The sequence below is a fragment of the Papaver somniferum genome, chromosome 5 (genome assembly GCF_003573695.1).
Source record: "Papaver somniferum cultivar HN1 chromosome 5, ASM357369v1, whole genome shotgun sequence".
In the NCBI taxonomy this organism is placed as follows: Eukaryota; Viridiplantae; Streptophyta; class Magnoliopsida; order Ranunculales; family Papaveraceae; genus Papaver; species Papaver somniferum.
In genome coordinates this window covers 196,756,462-196,776,065 of record NC_039362.1, presented here as the reverse complement: position 1 = coordinate 196,776,065, position 19,604 = coordinate 196,756,462, and the positions used below count along the sequence as shown (strand labels likewise).

At 37.0% G+C, this 19,604-nt stretch overlaps 1 protein-coding gene, 1 long non-coding RNA gene and 1 pseudogene across 2 annotated transcripts; 2 read left to right on the top strand and 1 right to left on the bottom strand.

The window, feature by feature from the left end:
* Nucleotides 1-221: 221 nt before the first annotated feature.
* Nucleotides 222-10,688, top strand: LOC113280498 (annotated as a pseudogene).
* Nucleotides 10,689-12,088: 1,400 nt separating this feature from the next.
* Nucleotides 12,089-15,020, top strand: LOC113280497. Its single transcript, XM_026529116.1, has 5 exons — nucleotides 12,089-12,506; nucleotides 12,644-13,054; nucleotides 13,132-13,254; nucleotides 13,363-13,464; nucleotides 13,621-15,020. The coding sequence occupies exons 1-5, from the start codon at nucleotides 12,089-12,091 to the stop codon at nucleotides 15,018-15,020; spliced, it is 2,454 nt and encodes an 817-aa protein (XP_026384901.1).
* An 868-nt stretch (nucleotides 15,021-15,888) lies between these two features.
* Nucleotides 15,889-19,455, bottom strand: LOC113278433. The gene is made up of 7 exons (XR_003325519.1): nucleotides 19,120-19,455; nucleotides 18,569-18,668; nucleotides 18,361-18,458; nucleotides 18,036-18,252; nucleotides 17,222-17,414; nucleotides 16,445-16,656; nucleotides 15,889-16,156 (listed from the first exon to the last, which is right to left on the bottom strand). It is a non-coding gene; the product is annotated as an uncharacterized LOC113278433 (long non-coding RNA).
* Between the last annotated feature and the right edge of the window lie 149 nt (nucleotides 19,456-19,604).

Below are 19,604 nucleotides of genomic sequence, written 5' to 3'. Positions count from 1 at the left end.
CCCTTTGGTTAGCGGCGTTGAAAATATTCCAACAGAGTATCAGACATAGTGGTGATTTTGACGACAATATATATGGTGAGATATTGAGTTGGCTTCCGGTGAAATCACTCGTCAGGTTTAAATGTGTAAGTAAAGGTTGGCAATCGATGATTAGCAATGATAATTTCTTTATCGATTTACATCTTTCGAGAACAAAAACACGATCAAACTCATCTACATTCATGGTGATAGTTCGCACAGTTGAAGAAAATATTATCGGGTTTGCGGATCTCATTAAGGAACTAGTACGTGTTAGAAGATCGATGATGCAGTTATATGAAGATGAACATGTGCTTAAACCTGTTAATGGTTTGATCTGTTCGTACTATAACTATTACTACCTTGGTCCTGTTGTTTTTCGCATAGGCAATGTGATGACCCGAGAACAAACTCCGTGGATCTTAGCATCAATGACCCGAGAAGAGACTCCGTTGATCTTAACATCAATAGAAGAACGAATTCCACCTCGGCCCTACGAGGCACTAGTGTATGGATTTGGATTTGACATTACCACGAAGGAACACAAAGTGATTTGCATACAACAGTTGAAGCCCCAGGAGGTGAAACGTCTTGGTTGGATGACATAGTTAGTAAGGTAATGACTGTAGGAAGGCAAAATTATACTGCATGGAGAACGATTGATGATTTCCCGCCCTACAGGACCCATGGTGATGGTATTTTTGTTAATACCTCTTTATATTGACTTGTTGTTCAGGAAAAATAAGAATTTCACGCACGTTGAAATCAATGGTATGCCAAGGAATAAAATGTATGCATCGAACAGAATGGCGAATTTCAAAGAAAGTCTTTTGCGGGTTCCCAAGCAGCAGCAACAACAGCAACAAAAGAGTACTCTCTGCTAAAGATATTATTATCATATCAGTATTAGTTGGTTGGTTATCAAGGATTATAATTATTATTTATGAGTGTTTAGTTGGTTTCGTTTTCCTAATTAGTTTCTGTTATTTTCTCTTTAATGTATTTCCTATATTTGTATAAATACGACTTTTGGCACCAAACACAAAGCTATACCAACCGCTATACTTAAAATATCCCTTATCCTAACAGCCATCCAACCGAGGTGGGGTGGCTTATCTAGGATCTAGCCCCCAACACACCAAAATGTATAAAAAGGAATGATTTTTTAGGGACCATAGGTTTTATTGAGGGACCATGATTTTATTAGGCCACCTTCTCTATAGTGATAAGGGGTGTCCTAAAACGTTGAAATGACTAATCTACTCTTAATGTAATTTAATTTAAAACCAACCTAATAACCACCTATATATATATATAATCACCACCTCCTCCCACCACCACCACCCACCACCGCCGATTACCACCACCACCACCTCCGATTATCACCACCACCAACCACCGACTACCACCACCACCACCACCGTCCACCACGCCGATTACCACCACCACCACCTTCGATTATCACCACCACCAACCACGATTACCACCACCACCTCCTCCCACCACACCACCAACCACCACCACCACAGCCTATTTAAGAAATTTAACAACATCAATGCAATCACAATTAAGTTCGGTTACATAATAATTTTATCGAGTATAAAAGACGCCATCTGCAACCTGATTCTGCCATGGGACCACTCCGGAGGTATTTTCCAACAAACCCTTCGCTTTAATTTGATTTTGATTGCTTCAATCGAATGGAAATCATCAAAATAGGGTTTTAATAGGAGTTACAGAGCCATGTTCGGTTAGGTCGATTTTCCAAAAAACCCTAGTTTACTAAACGAACTTCTTGAAAATGAAGAACACGAAGAACAATTCGGTTCTATTGGATTTAAAACTAAGTTACCGAACTCTCTGTTCGGTTGTTTCGCAAAAAAATTTAAAATTACAAAGTAACCGAACTCCACCCTTAGAACCGGAAAAAAAACAAATACAGTTTAACCGAACTGTGTTGTTGTGGCCATTATGTTGAGTTCCAAATTAACCGAACTTAGCCAATAGATGCTGGAACTTCACATTTTTGTTTGTTTGTTAAGTTCGGTAACTTCATATTTTTATCGCAGAAACCGAACTCAGAGTTTGTGTTGGTTAGCTGTTAGGTTCAAGTTTACGAAAGAACCGAACTTTGTAAACTTATATACTCTTATATTACGTAAAGTTCGGTTAGATCAAAAGTGCATGCAGTTTGCGAACCAACCGAACTTTGTACACCAAAGTTCAGTTAGTTGAGAACTAACCGAACATAACGCTGTATCTCCTAGAAATTATTGGAGAGTTCGTTAACCTGCGTGTTTGGAACAAGTAACCGAACTACACTTTCAGATGAGTTCGGTTAGTTATTCATCTCACGGGGCAACCGAACTACAGCTTCATATGAGTTCGGTCACTTGTTCTTCATATAAAGTAACCGAACTGTTCAAAATCCAGTTCAAATTCGGATCATTTTGAAGATTAACAAATATTCTAGGAGAGGATGGAGATGAAGAATCAGATGAGTTTTCATCATTTGAATACTCAAACTTAGTGAATTGGAAAAAAAAATTTATTTTTCATGTTTTTCTCCTTCATCTTCTCTAACTCTACTCTCTCAATAATTCTACTCAACTAATAATAAACCCATCTTTTAATTTAATCTCACTAATTATTTTTAACTAAATCATTCACTAATCATAACCTAAAATTAATTAAGAGGGTAGATTAGGTATTAAATAAATAACTAAATACGGGGTGACCTAGAATGTCTTTACCCAAAATAAAACCATGGTCCCCAAAAAAACCATAATCCCAAAAAATCGTTCATAAAAACCTTGACTGAGGCGCAATAGTTATAAATTAGCCCAGGTATAATTTTTAATTAGCCCAGCGCCGACAAAAGCCCACTTGGCCATTCCTTAATGTTAATGTTATCTGTGACTACGATGTGTTCACACCAAAATTTGATTGAATACTATATTTTAATTTGGCTTTTCCTGACAATTATAGTTAATATGTTAAGTGTATCCCGCGACTGTGATGATCACCGACTTACTCGTGAGGTTATAACTTATAAGCTTCGAAAATGGCATCTAGAGCACTTCTTAGAAGAAACAGGTTACTCTATAAATAGTGGCACAGTGCAACCCTAGTTCCTTCATGTAAACCTTCACACATTCTTAATATGACCGTGTTTGGTTCATACATTTTGGTAATGCAGAATTCGCTCTCTACTGCAATGTGGTTCCTCAACACTTAAACTATTATAATGCCAAGAACCAGGGCCATTTCGTAGGCAATTTTCTTGCACGCCCCATGAACATCCATATGTCCATGGGAAATTCCCTAACCGCCAAACTTACTTTTTAACTGCTAATTTTAGTGCTAGCTCGCACATCGACGCCACACCTGTCTCAAACGGTTAGGTCATGCCAAACTCGGTTATAAAGACACTTTATAACCGTCTCTAACTTTCTCCTCCACTTTGGAATGTGTGTGATGCACACACACTCGCAACTGACAACTTGAACTCAAGTCCAACAATCATTATGCATCACTGATCTTTGGCCCTGCCAATGTTCAACAATGATTTTGCTTCACTCACTCTTGGCCTACGCCAAGTATCCGAAAATGATTACGCTTCATCCAACTTGCACTTATGCCATGTATTCAACAATGGTTGCGCTTCATTCATCCCGATCATGCTCTTAGCTTATTTGGATGCCAACACCCAAATATCATGCCAAATGAGTCTTGACTTGCTTAATTCAACTTCATGCTTCATATGCGTCACTTTCATACTTATTGGCGAACAATAATTATGAATGACGCATTTGGCAACGCCACTGTTGAACATGCATCGTCTAAGCTTTGTCCAATGCTTGGAACGAGGCCAAAGGCATCTCATGACTTTGCATTCCATCCATTACTCTTTCCTTGAGCTGGGCTAACTCTGAGTAAGGATATGCAACACTATCACGTCGTATTGCATTTGATAAGTATCCTTTGTTGTCTCAGCCATGTTGGCGCTACATCGTGGCATATGCAGCTCCGTTTGCCAGGCTACATTCTCAGTAATGCGCAACTGTCGCGCTTAACTGTTGGGCCATGTCATAAGAGACACCTGAGCCATATTGAGGTAACATGGAGTATATGAACATACTGTGCACAACGGATCATATATATGTGAGCACCCCAATCACGAGATCATATGCGAGTGCACCACAAATTTGTGATCATATATATGAATTTGGCTCAAGTGTGTAATCAAGCTTTCCAAGCCTTACCAATTGGCATGGTCTTACAACACCAATACCTTCAAATTTTTTACCCCTAGTTTCATTTGGAGCAATTGGGAGGATTTTATGAGTGAGTGATTTTTTTTGTACTTTGTAAAGGCGTTTTATTTTTAATATAACCTTTCTTCGAAAAAAAAGAAAGAATGGACTTATCTTTTGGTTTACTAGTGAGAACGCATGTACATGAATTTGACTCATTCAACAATATTAAATTTGAAAGCAATGAAATTTTTTGCATAAAATAAACATTTCTTATTCTTATCTGTACTCGTCACATAGATAATCAAAAGAGATTTCCAAATATATAAATTTTATAAAAATCCTATATAAATTTTGAACGATAATAGGTTTTTAAGTTACGTTTTCGATTGATTCTTTCACCTAATTTCTTCCAATCTAATGTAATTTTTTTTCCAGATTTTCGTCAGAATATTAGGATTGCATTGAAAATTTACTATGAGCGTAAAGCCTAAAGGGTTCTTCAAGCACTTATATGAGAAAAAAGTGTTGGCTGCTGGGAATCAGTCCTAACTCCTTAGGTGTCAGCGTGAAATTCTAACCACTAAAAAGTTAAGGCAATTAATGAAGTCACATTGTTTATCGGCTTGGATCATCTGTCTATCATTTTTTGATGCATTGGGGTGATATCTTGGACTTCAAATATAGCCTTTTGTTTTTGTTTTTGTTTTTTTCACTTCACTAAAAGTCTAGAACAACAAAACAGAAAAAATTTGGGGATTTTTCTAGGGTTTTAGGATCTCAATTTGATTTGATTGGGGATGGCTTCTTCAACTTATGGCACTAGCAGATGATATCTTGATTAATATCTGTTAAGGCAGTTAGTGTGGTGTACCCTGGAATCTCTCAACCAACTCAACTCAGTCAAGTAACAAATCTGAAGACTCAACAACCAAGTCTGGTCAGCAACAATAAGATCCGACTAATAACATGGGATAGTTATCTTTATTTTGAATATCTTGTTATCTCAATGTACTTATCTCTAATATAAATAGAAGTGTTTCATCTCCACAAGTTCTATGGAAGTCATTCCTCCAAAATATCTGTTATAAGTTGGTATCAGCCAGAGATCCAACCCACGCTTCTCTTTCAAAAACCGAAAAAAAAACTAAAAAAAAACTTCAAAAAAAAAACTTCAAAACCACTTTCATATCAGCATCCAAACACTCAAATCCCCTCATTCTTCCACTGTGAAAGAAATAATATTCCCCTAATCTGCTCATCAAAATACTTCAGAGAGTTTTAAACTCTACATCATCTTTAGGTGTTTGTTTTTCACCCATATCACAAGTTCCATCACCTACTTTACTCACATCATCCATCCATTTTACCTGCAACACAAGTCTCTATCACCAAATCATAACAATTCACCACCGCCATTAACACCGTTTTCTGCTAAGCAAGCTTGTTCACATGTCTCTAGCTAGTGGCAAGGCCATGTATCAACACTTTAGATCTGGTATTAAAAACATTCTTAAAAACCAGTTCTAAACAAATTTCAATACCAAAACACATGTAACCATTACCAATTACATCTGTTAACCAACACAGATCAGTACTACCAATTGAAGAGGTATTTCGACTATCTCACACAACCATTTGAAGAGGTACTTTGATTATCTCACATTATGAATTTGAAGAGAAACACCAATTTTCTCATACAACAGTTTGAGGGGCAGTTACAAGTTCGTTTCATAAGTTCAAAAGATCAACAAGAAATTTTTCACAAAGATTTTGTCTGCAACAAGGATTCACTTTATAAGAGACAAGTTGCACATCCGTAAACTCCAGTACAACTTGAAGGGGGTGTTAAGGCAGTTAGTGTGGTGTACCCTGGAATCTCTCAATCAACTCAACTCAGTCAAGTAACAAATATGAAGACTCAACAACCAAGTCTGGTCAGCAACAATAAGATCCGACTAATAACATGGGATAGTTATCTTTATTTTGAATATCTTGTTATCTCAATGTACTTATCTCTAATATAAATAGAAGTGTTTCATCTCCACAAGTTCTATGGAAGTCATTCCTCCAAAATATCTGTTATAAGTTGGTATCAGCCAGAGATCCAACCCACGCTTCTCTTTCAAAAACCGAAAAAAAAACTAAAAAAAAACTTCAAAAAAAAAAACTTCAAAACCACTTTCATATCAGCATCCAAACACTCAAATCCCCTCATTCTTCCACTGTGAAAGAAATAATATTCCCCTATCTGCTCATCAAAATACTTCAGAGAGTTTTAAACTCTACATCATCTTTAGGTGTTTGTTTTTCACCCATATCACAAGTTCCATCACCTACTTTACTCACATCATCCATCCATTTTACCTGCAACACAAGTCTCTATCACCAAATCATAACAATTCACCACCGCCATTAACACCGTTTTCTGCTAAGCAAGCTTGTTCACATGTCTCTAGCTAGTGGCAAGGCCATGTATCAACACTTTAGATCTGGTATTAAAAACATTCTTAAAAACCAGTTCTAAACAAATTTCAATACCAAAACACATGTAACCATTACCAATTACATTTGTTAACCAACACAGATCAGTACTACCAATTGAAGAGGTATTTCGACTATCTCACACAACCATTTGAAGAGGTACTTTGATTATCTCACATTATGAATTTGAAGAGAAACACCAATTTTCTCATACAACAGTTTGAGGGGCAGTTACAAGTTCGTTTCATAAGTTCAAAAGATCAACAAGAAATTTTTCACAAAGATTTTGTCTGCACCAAGGATTCACTTTATAAGAGACAAGTTGCACATCCATAAACTCCAGTACAACTTGAAGGGGGTGTTAAGGCAGTTAGTGTGGTGTACCCTGGAATCTCTCAATCAACTCAGTCAAGTAACAAATCTGAAGACTCAACAACCAAGTCTGGCCAACAACAATAAGATCCGACTAATAACATGGGATAGTTATCTTTATTTAGAATATCTTATTATCTCAATGTACTTATCTCTAATATAAATAGAAGTGTTTCATCTCCACAAGTTCTATGGAAGTCATTCCTCCAAAATATTTGTTCTAAGTATATCTTTACTTATCTTCCTCTGAATTCAATCTATTAAGTTTAGATTTTTATCAAAGGTATGGTTATCTAACCTCTCAAACCCTTATTTCATTCTCAAATGGTTCAAACTTAACAGCAAGTCTCTTCCATGGATACAATATTATTCAATTAATGAACGCCGCGTTACTCCTGTTAGGTTTTAGTAATGGTTTGGTACTTTGTTATTCATTACATTCAGATGGTCAGAGGATATATCATGTTTGTTATCAACTAACTCAGCATTGGGTTTCAATTCCTTCACCACCTAGTGCCCAGATGAAAGGATATGATGTCAATGGTATATTTTTTGAGTATTCATCATCATTTGCAAGTTGTTATAAGGTTGTATGTATCCCAGAATTTGATTACCCTTCCAAGAAATTTAATGTTGATATATTTTCTTCTCACTTGGGAGTATGGAAGTTTCCTGTGATGAAATTGTTAAGTGGGTGTGGTCTAATTTTATCAAGTTGATCCTTAATGGTGTTTGGTTTTGGATTGGAGGGGCGCATAGAATGTTAGTTTGCAATCCCAATCAGAAAAATAAAACTGATGATTTGATTAATTTGCCAGATACTGAGATTGATGATGAAGGGTTTGGTATCTTTCGTAGTGGTATTGGGGAGAAGGCAGGATTGTTATGCTAAAACTAGAACAACAAGGGAAATGACTGTGAGTGTTCGGGGTGCTCAATGAGGTCAACTGGAAAATATTGCACAATTGTATTTCAGTAGGTAGTATCTTCGCAGAATTGGGTTCTCGAATTGGTAAAATTGCACTAATCCAAGTTTTAGGTTTCACTCCGATTGACCTAAACGTTGTTTTTCTTGGTTGTAAGCACTGGGTTTGGGGGTTTAATATTCAAACCGGAAGCTTCAAAGAGCTCTGCTTGGATAACAAACATGTACATGATCCAGGTGCGATGTTCCTGCCGTTTGTGGTAAAGCCAATGCCAACAGTACTTCCACCGCCCTCTTGGATAGACACGTAAAGTGATCTTCTCATTTCAAATTTTGAATAGAGGAAAGGAATGAAAACAGTGTAAGGTTTACTAAGGAACTCATTGTTCTCTTTTAGTTGTTTTTAATCTTCCTATTTGCATATTCAGAAACTCAGTGATGAACTTGATTCCTTAGACGCACTGGATTTTCTTTCAAATCCAAAAGATGATATTTTGTTCTTTCTTCTTAACTTTGCCAATTTGGTGTGGGTAGCTTAGTAGCTCTCCTACTTTTTATCATGTGACATTCTTGTTTGTAACTGTCACTGTTACAGCTAACTATTGTATTTGGTATCTTTACATTAACTTCTGCAGTACATTGTTTCTCTACTTTCTTTCTTTTTTGTGATCAGTTTCTGACTTTTCTAACTTGACAATTAGTCCTAGCTTTATTAGTATAAGTTATTTATTTCCTTTTATATATATATTTCTTATTAGGCTTGTTTTTGTTATTTCTGGTTTGTTTCCTAGTTTAGATGATTGCCTTTTCCTAGTCCTAGTATTATTTCTTTATTTCCTATTATGTTTCTTATTAGGCTATGTTTTTCCTAGTTCTGGTTTGTTTCCTAGTTTAGATGATTGCCTTTTCCTAGTCCTAGTACTATCTATTTGGCATTATACAAGAAAGTTCTGGAATCAAATTCCAGTTCTTAGATAAATAAATAGTCGAAACCCCTCCCCTGTCCTCACAAAATTATTAGCTTCACAAAATTTTCATAACAAATCTCTTAAAAATTTTAAACAATTTTTTTCCGTGAACAAATTTTTGTCTGTAAATTACTATAGTAATTTTTTTGTCTGCAAGCTATTATAGCAGTGGAGAATGGCAGGAAAAGGGGAAAGTCCAGCGATCGGTGGGTACAACATATTCATGTGTAGGAGTATCGCAACATGATAAAGTTGAGATTATTGCTAATGATCAAGGAAATAGAACAACACCTTCTTATGTTGCTTTTACTGATACTGAACGTTTGATTGGTGATGCTGCTAAAAATCAAGTTGCTGTGAATCTTGTTAATACCGTTTTTGGTAAGACATTGATTCTTTTCTAATTTTCTTTCAGTTATTTCTGAATAACTTGGTTTTTGGTTTGGATTGAGTTTAACGATCCAGCAAAAAAGAGTCTGCACCACTTTGTTTTTGATGGTCTTGAATTGTTGTGCATCTTCTTGTGTTTGATAGTGCTTGTAGTGGATTACTCTTGTTTATGAATTATTGTGAATGTTTGTACTGAATTTTTCTGGTTTCTGGCATTTGTAGATGCAAAGCGTTTGATAGGGAGGAGGGTTTCAGATCCATCAGTTCAAGCTGATATGAAGCTATGGCCTTTCAAGGTTATTGCTGGACCATGTAAACAACCCATTATTACGGTCACATACGAAGGAGAAGAGAAGCAATTTTCAGCTGAAGAAATATCATCTATGGTTGTTATCAAAATGCGTGAGATTGCGGAAGCTTATGTTGGTTCTTCTATAAAGAATGCTGTTGTTACTGTCCCTGCATACTTCAATGTTTCACAACGTCAAGCTACAATGGATGCTGGCGTCCTTGCTGGTCTTCATGTGATGCAAACTATCAATGAACCTCAATTGCTGCTGCAATTGCATATGGTCTTGATAAGAAGGTGTCAAGTACTGGGGAAAAGAACGTTCTTATTTTTGACTTTGGTGGTGGCACATTTGATGTTTCCTTACTGAATATTGATGAAGAGGGTATTTTCGAAGTGAAGACTACTGCTGGAGATACCCATCTAGAGGGGAAGATTTCGATAACAGGATGGTGAATCACTTTGTGCAAGAGTTTAAGAGGAAGAATAAGGTGGACATCAGTGGAAATTCTAGGGCATTAAGAAGGTTGAGAACATCGTGTGAGAGGGTGAAGAGGACTCTTTCATCCACTGCCCAGACTGCAATTGAAATTGATTCTTTATATGAAGGTGTTGTTTTCTACACTTCTATTACTCGTGCAAGATTTGAAGAGATGGACATGGATCTTTTTAGGAAGTGTATGGAGCTTGTGGAGAAGTGTTTGAGGGATGCTAAGATTGACAAAAAAAATGTGCATGATGTTGTTCTAGTTGGTGGATCAACTAGGATTCCGAAAGTACAGCAGTTGTTGCAGGAGTTCTTTAGTGGGAAAGAACTGTGCAAGAGTATTAATCCCGATGAAGCTGTGGCATATGGAGCGGCTGTGGTGGCTGGGATTTTAGGTAGTCAATATGATCGGGTCATGGGTTGAGATTTGCTGTTTGATGTTACTCCTCTCTCCCTTGGGCTCGAGGCAGCTGGAGGGGTAATGACTACATTGATTCCATGAAACACCACTATTCCCACCAAGAAGGAGCAAGTTTTCTCTACCTACTCAGACAACGAACCGGTACCAAGGTGGTGCTGGACCTGACATGCATGGTTTTGGTGGCGTGGGTCTTTCAATGGGTGCAGGACCCAACATTGAGGAAGTTGATTAAGTGGAGGAGGAATATCTCTTCTTGAAGATGGGGATGTCTTTAGTTTTGCTTAGTTTAGTTCTGGTTTGTCTTTCTTTGATGTTAATGATGGTATTGTAAATACTTGGAAGTATAAGATATCTGAGTTTTAGTTTGGTTAAGTTTTCAACTTTTCATGTCTTTATGCTTCTGTCTGGTTCTCAAAAACTACTTATATCTCTGAGTCTCTGACCTTACATCTTGTGTGAGCATCATTGAAGACAATTGCTGCACCCCAGAGGTGAATTTCTCTCAACAGACTGAAAATCAGAGGGTGAAATAGATTGGTAAAAAAATCTAACATTTGTATCAGTAATGGTGATGGTGACGTTCACAAATTCAAACCAGACCCCTTAAGCAATCTCCTCTGATTAGGACGACCAGAACCTGTCGTGATGCAGGAGATCTCTCAAGCTCAAATTCAGTATTTGGAAGGTTCCTCCAAGAGAGAGCAGCTTTTCCCTTGAAAACACTATATGGAGCATGTACTCTGCCTGAGCCACCAACAGCAAGATGATCCTATAGCTTGAAAAATAAAGCTTCAAGACAGCAGCAACATATCTTCAGTTTTATGACCTTTTCTTGGTAACGTTAAGCCTGAAAATGATCTACTAATCATCTGCAACTATCTTCATCGTTTTCTTCAGCAAAATAGGAAACCAGTTCTTTTACCTAAGTGCAGAATGCTAGTTAATTGATAGAATAAAGCGAGATTACATGGAACAAAAATTGCTTTGCAAGCTCCTCGACAAAAGCTGGCAGGAGAGAATTACACCTCGTCGTCATTCTCCTTGGCAATATGCTTTGCAAGCTCCTCAACAAAATCTGGAAGGTGAGAATTAGAACTCATCGTCATCATCCTTGGCAATGTTGCAAGCTCCTGCTCCTGTTGTTGTCTTTCCCTCCTCTTTTCTGCACTTTTCTTTTCCTTTTTATGTGAGTTTGGAGAGATTCGCAATGCGCACACAACCTCATTATGCTGCATGTTGAGGCAGAAGGAAATACTCGAGTTCAAAGGTATTAGGAAATAGCGTATATTTTGAGAATAGTTATTCTAGGAATGTTAGTTATTCCAGGAATGTTTATGGCTTGCAGGCCAAGATATTGATTGTATAAATATCCTATTTAATGAATGAGAAACCAAGTACTTATCGTGAATTTAACATGGCATCGAGCCATGTTAAAACCCTAAAACCCTAAAGTCAATTTATTTTTTTCATTAAACAGAATGGTAGAAGAAACATCAAAAGATGGAGAAAAGGGAAAACAACCGGAGCATGATTTGCCGAAGAAAAATCCGGTATACCATCTTGGATCCAGTGATGGTCATGGTATTTTAATCACTCTGATTTCTTTAAAAGGAACAAACTATGATGAATGGGCAAGAGCTATTAGAAGGTCGCTGATAGCTAAACGGAAATTTGGGTTTGTTGATGGCACCATTAAAGAACCAACAAATCCTGAACAATTGGAAGAATGGATCGCAGTGCAATCAATGGTGGTTTCATGGATTAATAACACGATGGATTCTTCAATAAGATCAATGTTAGGAGATTATGATGATGCGAGTGTGCTGTGGACACACTTAATGAAGCGATTTTGTGTTGTTAGTGGCACAAGAATCTGTCAACTCAAATCTGCTTTAAGTGAGTGTAAACAAGGAAAATCGGAGAGTGTTGCTGTCTATTATGGAAGATTAAACAAAATCTGGGATGAGTTGGTGACATATATGAAGATCCCACAATGTGAGTGTGGTCTTTGTACCTGTAACATTGCAACACAGGTAACTATCCTGCGAGAAGAAGATTATCTCCACTTTTGATCGGCCTGGATGGTATGTACAGCTCACTGCGTGAACAATTGTTAGCACGAGACCCTTTACCAACTATTGACGCTGCGTATCAAGCTGTGGTGAACTCTGAAAGATTGAGAATGGGAGATGTTCTTCTGTCTAAAGAGGCACAGGAGAATGTGATGACGTTTAAAGTGCAGCAGGATCAGACAACAACTACAAGCACTTATGATGCTACAAAGTTTTGTAAGCACTGTAATAGAGTTGGACATTCTGAAGATGGGTGTTTCCAGATCATAGGTTACCCTGAATGGTGGGGTGAACGATCCCGTGGTGGCAGTGGTGTTAGCAGTGGTAGTAGAGGAGTTGGCAGAGGTGGAAAAACTGGTGGTAGAGGCCACGGTAATTTTGGATCGGGCAGAGGTGGCAGAGGTTATGGAAGTGCCAAATTGTTGGGGTTAATAATCTGAATGCACCAGCAGCACATCCATACAATGGTACTACTTCTGCAGATGGAGCTGGTTTGGTTGGCGTAACTGCGACACAACTTCAACAAGTGCTAGACTATTTGAGTTCAAACAAATCTAAATTTCATTTGCAAGGTAAAAAAAATCGTACTTCCTGGATTATTTATACAGGGGCTACGAATTATGTCACATGTAATATTTCTGACATGATAGAAGTAAAAGATATTACGGCATGCTCAATAGGCTTGCCAGATGGGAAGTTTGCAAATTCTGAAAAGATAGGAACTGTGATTCTTCCTGGTGGTTTGAAGCTTCACAATGTTCTTTATGTTCCTCAAATAACATGTAATCTCATCTCGGTCACACAGATGATCGATGAGTTAACATGTGTTGTGCAATGTACTAACAATTTATGTCTTATACAGGACCGGCTGACGAGGAAGGTGATTGGAGTGGGTGAGAGACAAGGTGGACTATATCTGTTTCGTGGTGTTCCTTCAGTTAAAGTACTTGCTGTTCGGGGAGATTCGTACGAGTTATGGCATCAAAGAATGGGACATCCGGCAGAGAAAGTATTACAAAAGATACCAACTGTGAGTAGGTTAGTTAGGAAGAATAATGATGCTTGTGATATTTTTCCACGAGCAAAACATCGTCGAAGTAGTTTTCCTAATAGTAAGAGTAAAGCTATCTGCATATTTGAGTTGGTTCACTTGGATTTATGGGGGCCTTACAAGACACCCTCATCTTGTGGAGCTCATTATTTTTTAACAATAGTTGATGATTTTTCAAGAGGTGTGTGGATTTATTTGATCAAGAATAAAACTGAAGTTGAATTGGTTTTCCTTAACTTTATTGCTCTTATTAAACGTCAATTTAACAAGGAAATCAAGAATGTTAGAAGTGACAATGGAACGGAATTTAATACTTTGCTTGGCTATTTTCAGACTAATGAAATTATTTTTGAAACGTCTTGTGTTGGCACACCCCAACAAAATGGGAGAGTTGAGAGAAAACATCAGCATATAATGAATGTTGCGAGAGCTTTGAGATTTCAAGCTAATTTTCCAATACAATTCTGGGGGGAGTGTGCATTAACTGCAGCATACTTGATTAATCGAACACCAACACCTATACTCAATAACAAGACTCCATATGAAATCATGTTTGGCAAGGTACCTCCATATGATCAGTTGAAAGTGTTTGGATGCTTGTGTTATGTGCATAATCAAAATAGTAAAGGAGACAAGTTTGCAAGCCGAGGACGAAGGTGTGTATTTCTTGGCTATCCATTTGGTAAAAAGGCGTGGCAAGTGTATGACTTAGACACAAAACAATTTTTAGTGTCAATAGATGTGGACTTTTATGAGCACCAGTTTCCATATATAAAAAAAAATGTTGAGGATTCAAATAATATTGCTCCATCAAGTATGGAGACGTGTTGGAGTGATGATGAGGATGGTGAAGAAGTACGGTTGTCTAGAGAAGTTATTGAAACTCAGCAGCCTGAGATGCAGCAGCAACAAAGAAGTGATGAAACAAAACTTGGTATTGAAGGTGCAACAGAGGAGTTGCGAACAAGTACTCAAGAACATTCTGAGCAGACTGAACAGGATGATACATCCAATGAAACGTCGGGCAAAGTTATGATAGATAATAACATCAGTGAAATGGGTAAAGGGAAACGTCAGAAAATTCCTTCTAGCATACTGAAAGGTTTTGTGACACATACAGTATGTGAGAATAGTCCACCTTCCACTCAACCTACACAATCATCGTCCTCAGGTACGCCTTATCCTTTGACATATTATGTTAGTTGTGATCGTTTTTCCGCTGTGCATAGAAAATATCTTGCAGCTATAAATGCTGAAATGAACCCAAGAGCTTCAAAGAAGATATGAAGCAGCAGGTTGGAAAAAAGCCATGGCTGAAGAAATAAGAGCTCTTGAGGAACAAGGAACATGAGAATTGGAAGAATTACCACCTGGTAAGAAGGCATTAGGAAGTAAATGGATTTATACTGAGAAGCGTGATGAAAATGGGAATTTAATACGTCTAAATGCAAGATTGGTGATATTTGGTAATTATCAAGTTGAAGGATTGGATTATAATGAAACATTTGCGCCAGTAGCAAAGATGACAACAGTTCGTACTTTTCTAGCTATTGCAACAATTAAGAATTGGGAAGTGCATCAAATGGATGTACACAATGCATTCCTTCATGGTGATTTGGAGGAAGAAGTGTATATGAAGATACCTCCAGGGTTTTCCAAAGGAAATTCTAATATGGTTTGTAGAATGAAAAAATCATTATATGGTCTAAAACAGGCGCCTAGGTGTTGGTTTGCAAAGTTGTCCACAACTTTGAAGAATTACACTAGTACAAAAATGCCCTTTAGCCACGGTATATCACCATGACTAAAGGATTATGGTCACGGTATTTCATTTTTAGAAAAGCGTGACCAAAGCCTGCGAGGCCAAAAGTGTCACATGTAGTCTCGTTAATTCACCGTGACCAAAATTTATTTAGTGACGAAATTTTACAGGAACCGTGTCCAAATTTGACCTATGGTCACAGGTTACGTCTGACACCGCCTCCAAATTTGCTCACTGGTCTCGTATTACATTTTTACCCCGTGACGAGTTTGCATGTTGGTCGAGCATTTATACAATGAAAACGAATATAGGTAACGCAGTAGCTAACATTAAATAGAAATTAGATTCCAAATCAAACAATGTATCCACGATATGAAATTTTCCAGCCTCAATTAACAGAGTACATTGATTTTGGGTGGAATTTAGGAGCTGTTAGTTCCTCAATATTCCATAAACACGTACAACATACAGTTAATATGAACGAACAAGAAATGGATGAAGATATCTCTACAAAATTCTGAAAGTACTTGGAATAATAAGATATCCAGAAACTCCCGTTTGTCGTCAGAAACTTTCAAATTCAAGTTTGTTATACTATCTTGTTTATAACGCATGGAGACGTAGAAGACATCGAAAGATGTGAACTCTTTACTTCAGCTACCTGAAATATACAGTAGTATGTCATCAAGATAGAGTAAAACTTCGAGAACTCATAACTAAAGATGAACCACATGATCGAGAATGCAAACATAACTTCAGTGGCAGTGAACTACCATTTGGTGCATCCACTAAGAACCAACTTAAGAAAAAACAGAAAATTCTTAAGATTGAATGTCGAATAAATACATCTTGGCCTTTTTGAAAACTTCGTTATTTTGTCTGCTTAATTCAAAAATAAAACAGTAGTACTAAGGAAACTAGCAGGTAATTGGATAAATGACCTACTTACCACTAAGTGTTCATTGAGGGATATATGTATTGTCATTAGTAATGCATCAATTGATAATGCAATGTTCAAAAACTCCATGATTGTATCCAGGATTGCTGCTCGAAGCCTGCATCAATCCCGAAAATGCTAACCAAATTTTGTACTCTCTTTGCTCCCTATTTTACTTGGTTCTCTTGCAACTTTAATGATTTCACAACCCTGTGTTCCTTGGTCTACATGTTACAACATAGGAAATTATGAGCTGCAGTCTTGTTAATATAGTTCCTTCTTAGACAGTTGTAGAATGCAAGCAAATGAAGAAAACTGAAAATGTTACTGTCTGTCATGTGTGGATCAATTTAGGATAAAAAACATAAGACCCTAACAGTCATGAAAAGTAAGGACAAACAAATCTACATCTAAATATTTAAAAAAATCCCCCTATTTTTTTTAGCATCATCTATAATATGGTATGAAATATAAGCCAATGGCTTCTCTTCGAAGACTTGACTACGAGTTTCAAAATTAGCAGTACTAAAGGGAAGTACAGCCGTCAAGTGGACGTTGATTCACACAATATGTAATATAGTATTTTGATGCAGTGCATTAAACAAAGACCACCAGGAGATACACAAGTCAAAATCTCATCCGAAATACTAACTTGGCATGACTAGATTTGGCACAATGAAAGTAGGTGAATAAGGTTACGTTCTTCATACTGACGGGAACAAACTGTGCAAAATTAGTATGGGCAGAGCTAGGCCGTGCAAGATTCGACGGAAATTAAGAAAGGTATACCTTTATGCACACTTTGGCTAGCACAATAGGTGCATGGATCCATAGCCCTCCATATTTGAGTCTGACAACAGTCAATCGTGTATTCGTGGAAATCGCTACTAAATCCTAGCACTTGTTCTTGATCAAACAGAATGTATAATCTTAATCATCCAATAACATGTAATAGGAAAAGACAAGAACTGCCACATAATGCCTGAAAAAACGTAGGATAGAAGTTATAACATAGATTACCTACCTATAGTGGACTTATAAGCTGCCACTACTACTAAAGAGAAACAATACAATTCAGTCTTCGTGGCATAAACCAAAATCAAAACAATAACAATGACTCATCATGGAACAAACAAATTATGTACAATATATATCCATTATCTATTGAGAACATGAAACGAGTGATTTAATGAACCTATGATGATTAACAGTTATCCGAAGATTCTAAAACGAACACCAAACTTAATTTGCAAATAAGATGACCAAACAATCAGTCAGGATATACATGTGGCACTCCTACTACGTGCTTCACAAGCTTGTACACAACAGTAGCACTGCCAAGCTTTCCTAATTGTGTTTGTTAGAAAAATGGACATCCACTACCAAATCAATGCCTTCTGATGCTTCCAGAGTAATCTATTTAATAAATTCCAGTTGGATCAGAATAAAAATACATCCTTCAAACTAGACAAAAAGCATAACAAGAATTTACACTGGTAAAAAGTTTCAAGAGAGGTACATACTAGATCTTTCCGCTTGCATGAAAATATAACAACAAAGTTAGCAATGATGCCAATGGAGAAACAATTGAAATCGACCATACCTCTTTAATCAGAGCATGGCCCAAGAAGCATGACCAGTATTGCACTCTGAAAGAACTTTCAACATAAAAGGCCTTGCTTGAGCAATTCACGCAGCGCAGAAATCACTCCGCTCCTTCATATAGCATTTTTCAGGTGTGTGAGGCATTCCTAGAAGCTCCAAAGTGCATGCAGATGCAGGTTCAAGTACCTCCGGCGTTCCTTCTATCTAAAAATCACCTGCAGCCAAATTATTTAAGCAACCAATGTGTAGAAAATCTAGGAACCCAAACTCATAAAAATTGAAAGACCAAAAAAAAATTGGCAGAGAAATTCTAAGATGGATACCTGGGAAAAAATGGCATTTTCCCTAAAGATTGAATAAACACTCCATAAAAAAATTAGGATGAGTTCTCCACCCTTGTTGATGATCTTCCCTCAGCTAACTACATAAAGAGAAGCTAATCATATGAATCCAAAGCTTAAGTATGGATGTTACATAGATGAACGGCCAATGTAGTGACACCAAAATTCAAAAAGAAATGTTCGAACTTACCTGAGTTAACACACAAATGTAAAACATTAGTCTAATATGAAACTTAATAGTCTGCAGATACAAGTGTGATGTGTCGCTTCTTTAAACCAGCTTTTTCTACCTGGAACCCCAACCAACCAAAAAAGTAAAGGAAAGAAAATACCGAAACAATTTTAGGCTTCCAGTGAAACTAACAGGACTCCAAATTTCTGAAAGTAACTATAAACCAAGAATGTAGAGATACATATTCTTGAGAAGGGTAAAAACAGAGAAAACGAGACTAACATTCTAATCTTCCGAGTCTCAATCACATATTGAGTTTGTTTACACATTTTATGCAACACAATTCTTTGAATTCAACATTAATGGAAGAGGATTTGAGAAACAATTCAAAACCAAATTTATATCTAGGGTTTGCAGTGATTTTACGAACTACTAGAGAAATCAAAATGAAGTCACAATAAAATTCAATTGTACAAAATAAATTAGATTACGGTAACATACCAATATTGAAGAACAAATAAAAAACATACAACCGAAAACATGAAAGACAAAGAAGAGAAGACTTCCACCTTACAATTTCGCTTCATCATGACAGCAACGACAATCAAAAATCCCATGCAAACAAGTTTCAATTTTACACCACCAACATTCTAACAGTTCCCATAAGAACCCTAATTTAGGATCTTTTATATACTCCACGTTCAATTTTGGGGAAACGGAAAAGAAACATCTCGGACGAAATTGATTAATCAATCAAATAGACAAATACAACATGCATCCTTTTCTACAGAAAGATTTGTGAATTGGATCAGAATTTAGAAATGTTATTGTGGTTAATTCATGGAAGGAGGTAACCAGTCACTCCACCACTTCAAAAAAAAAAAATGAAACGAAGAAAGTGGGGAAGCAGAGAGGACTTGAGATCGTGGGAGCCCTTATCACGGAGCACTCCTCGTTGTTTTAGACACACACCAAACTAAATATCGTGTCTAAAAGGTAAGTGTTTAGTTATTTAGAAACCGTACAAATTATGGTCACGGGAATATACATCCCC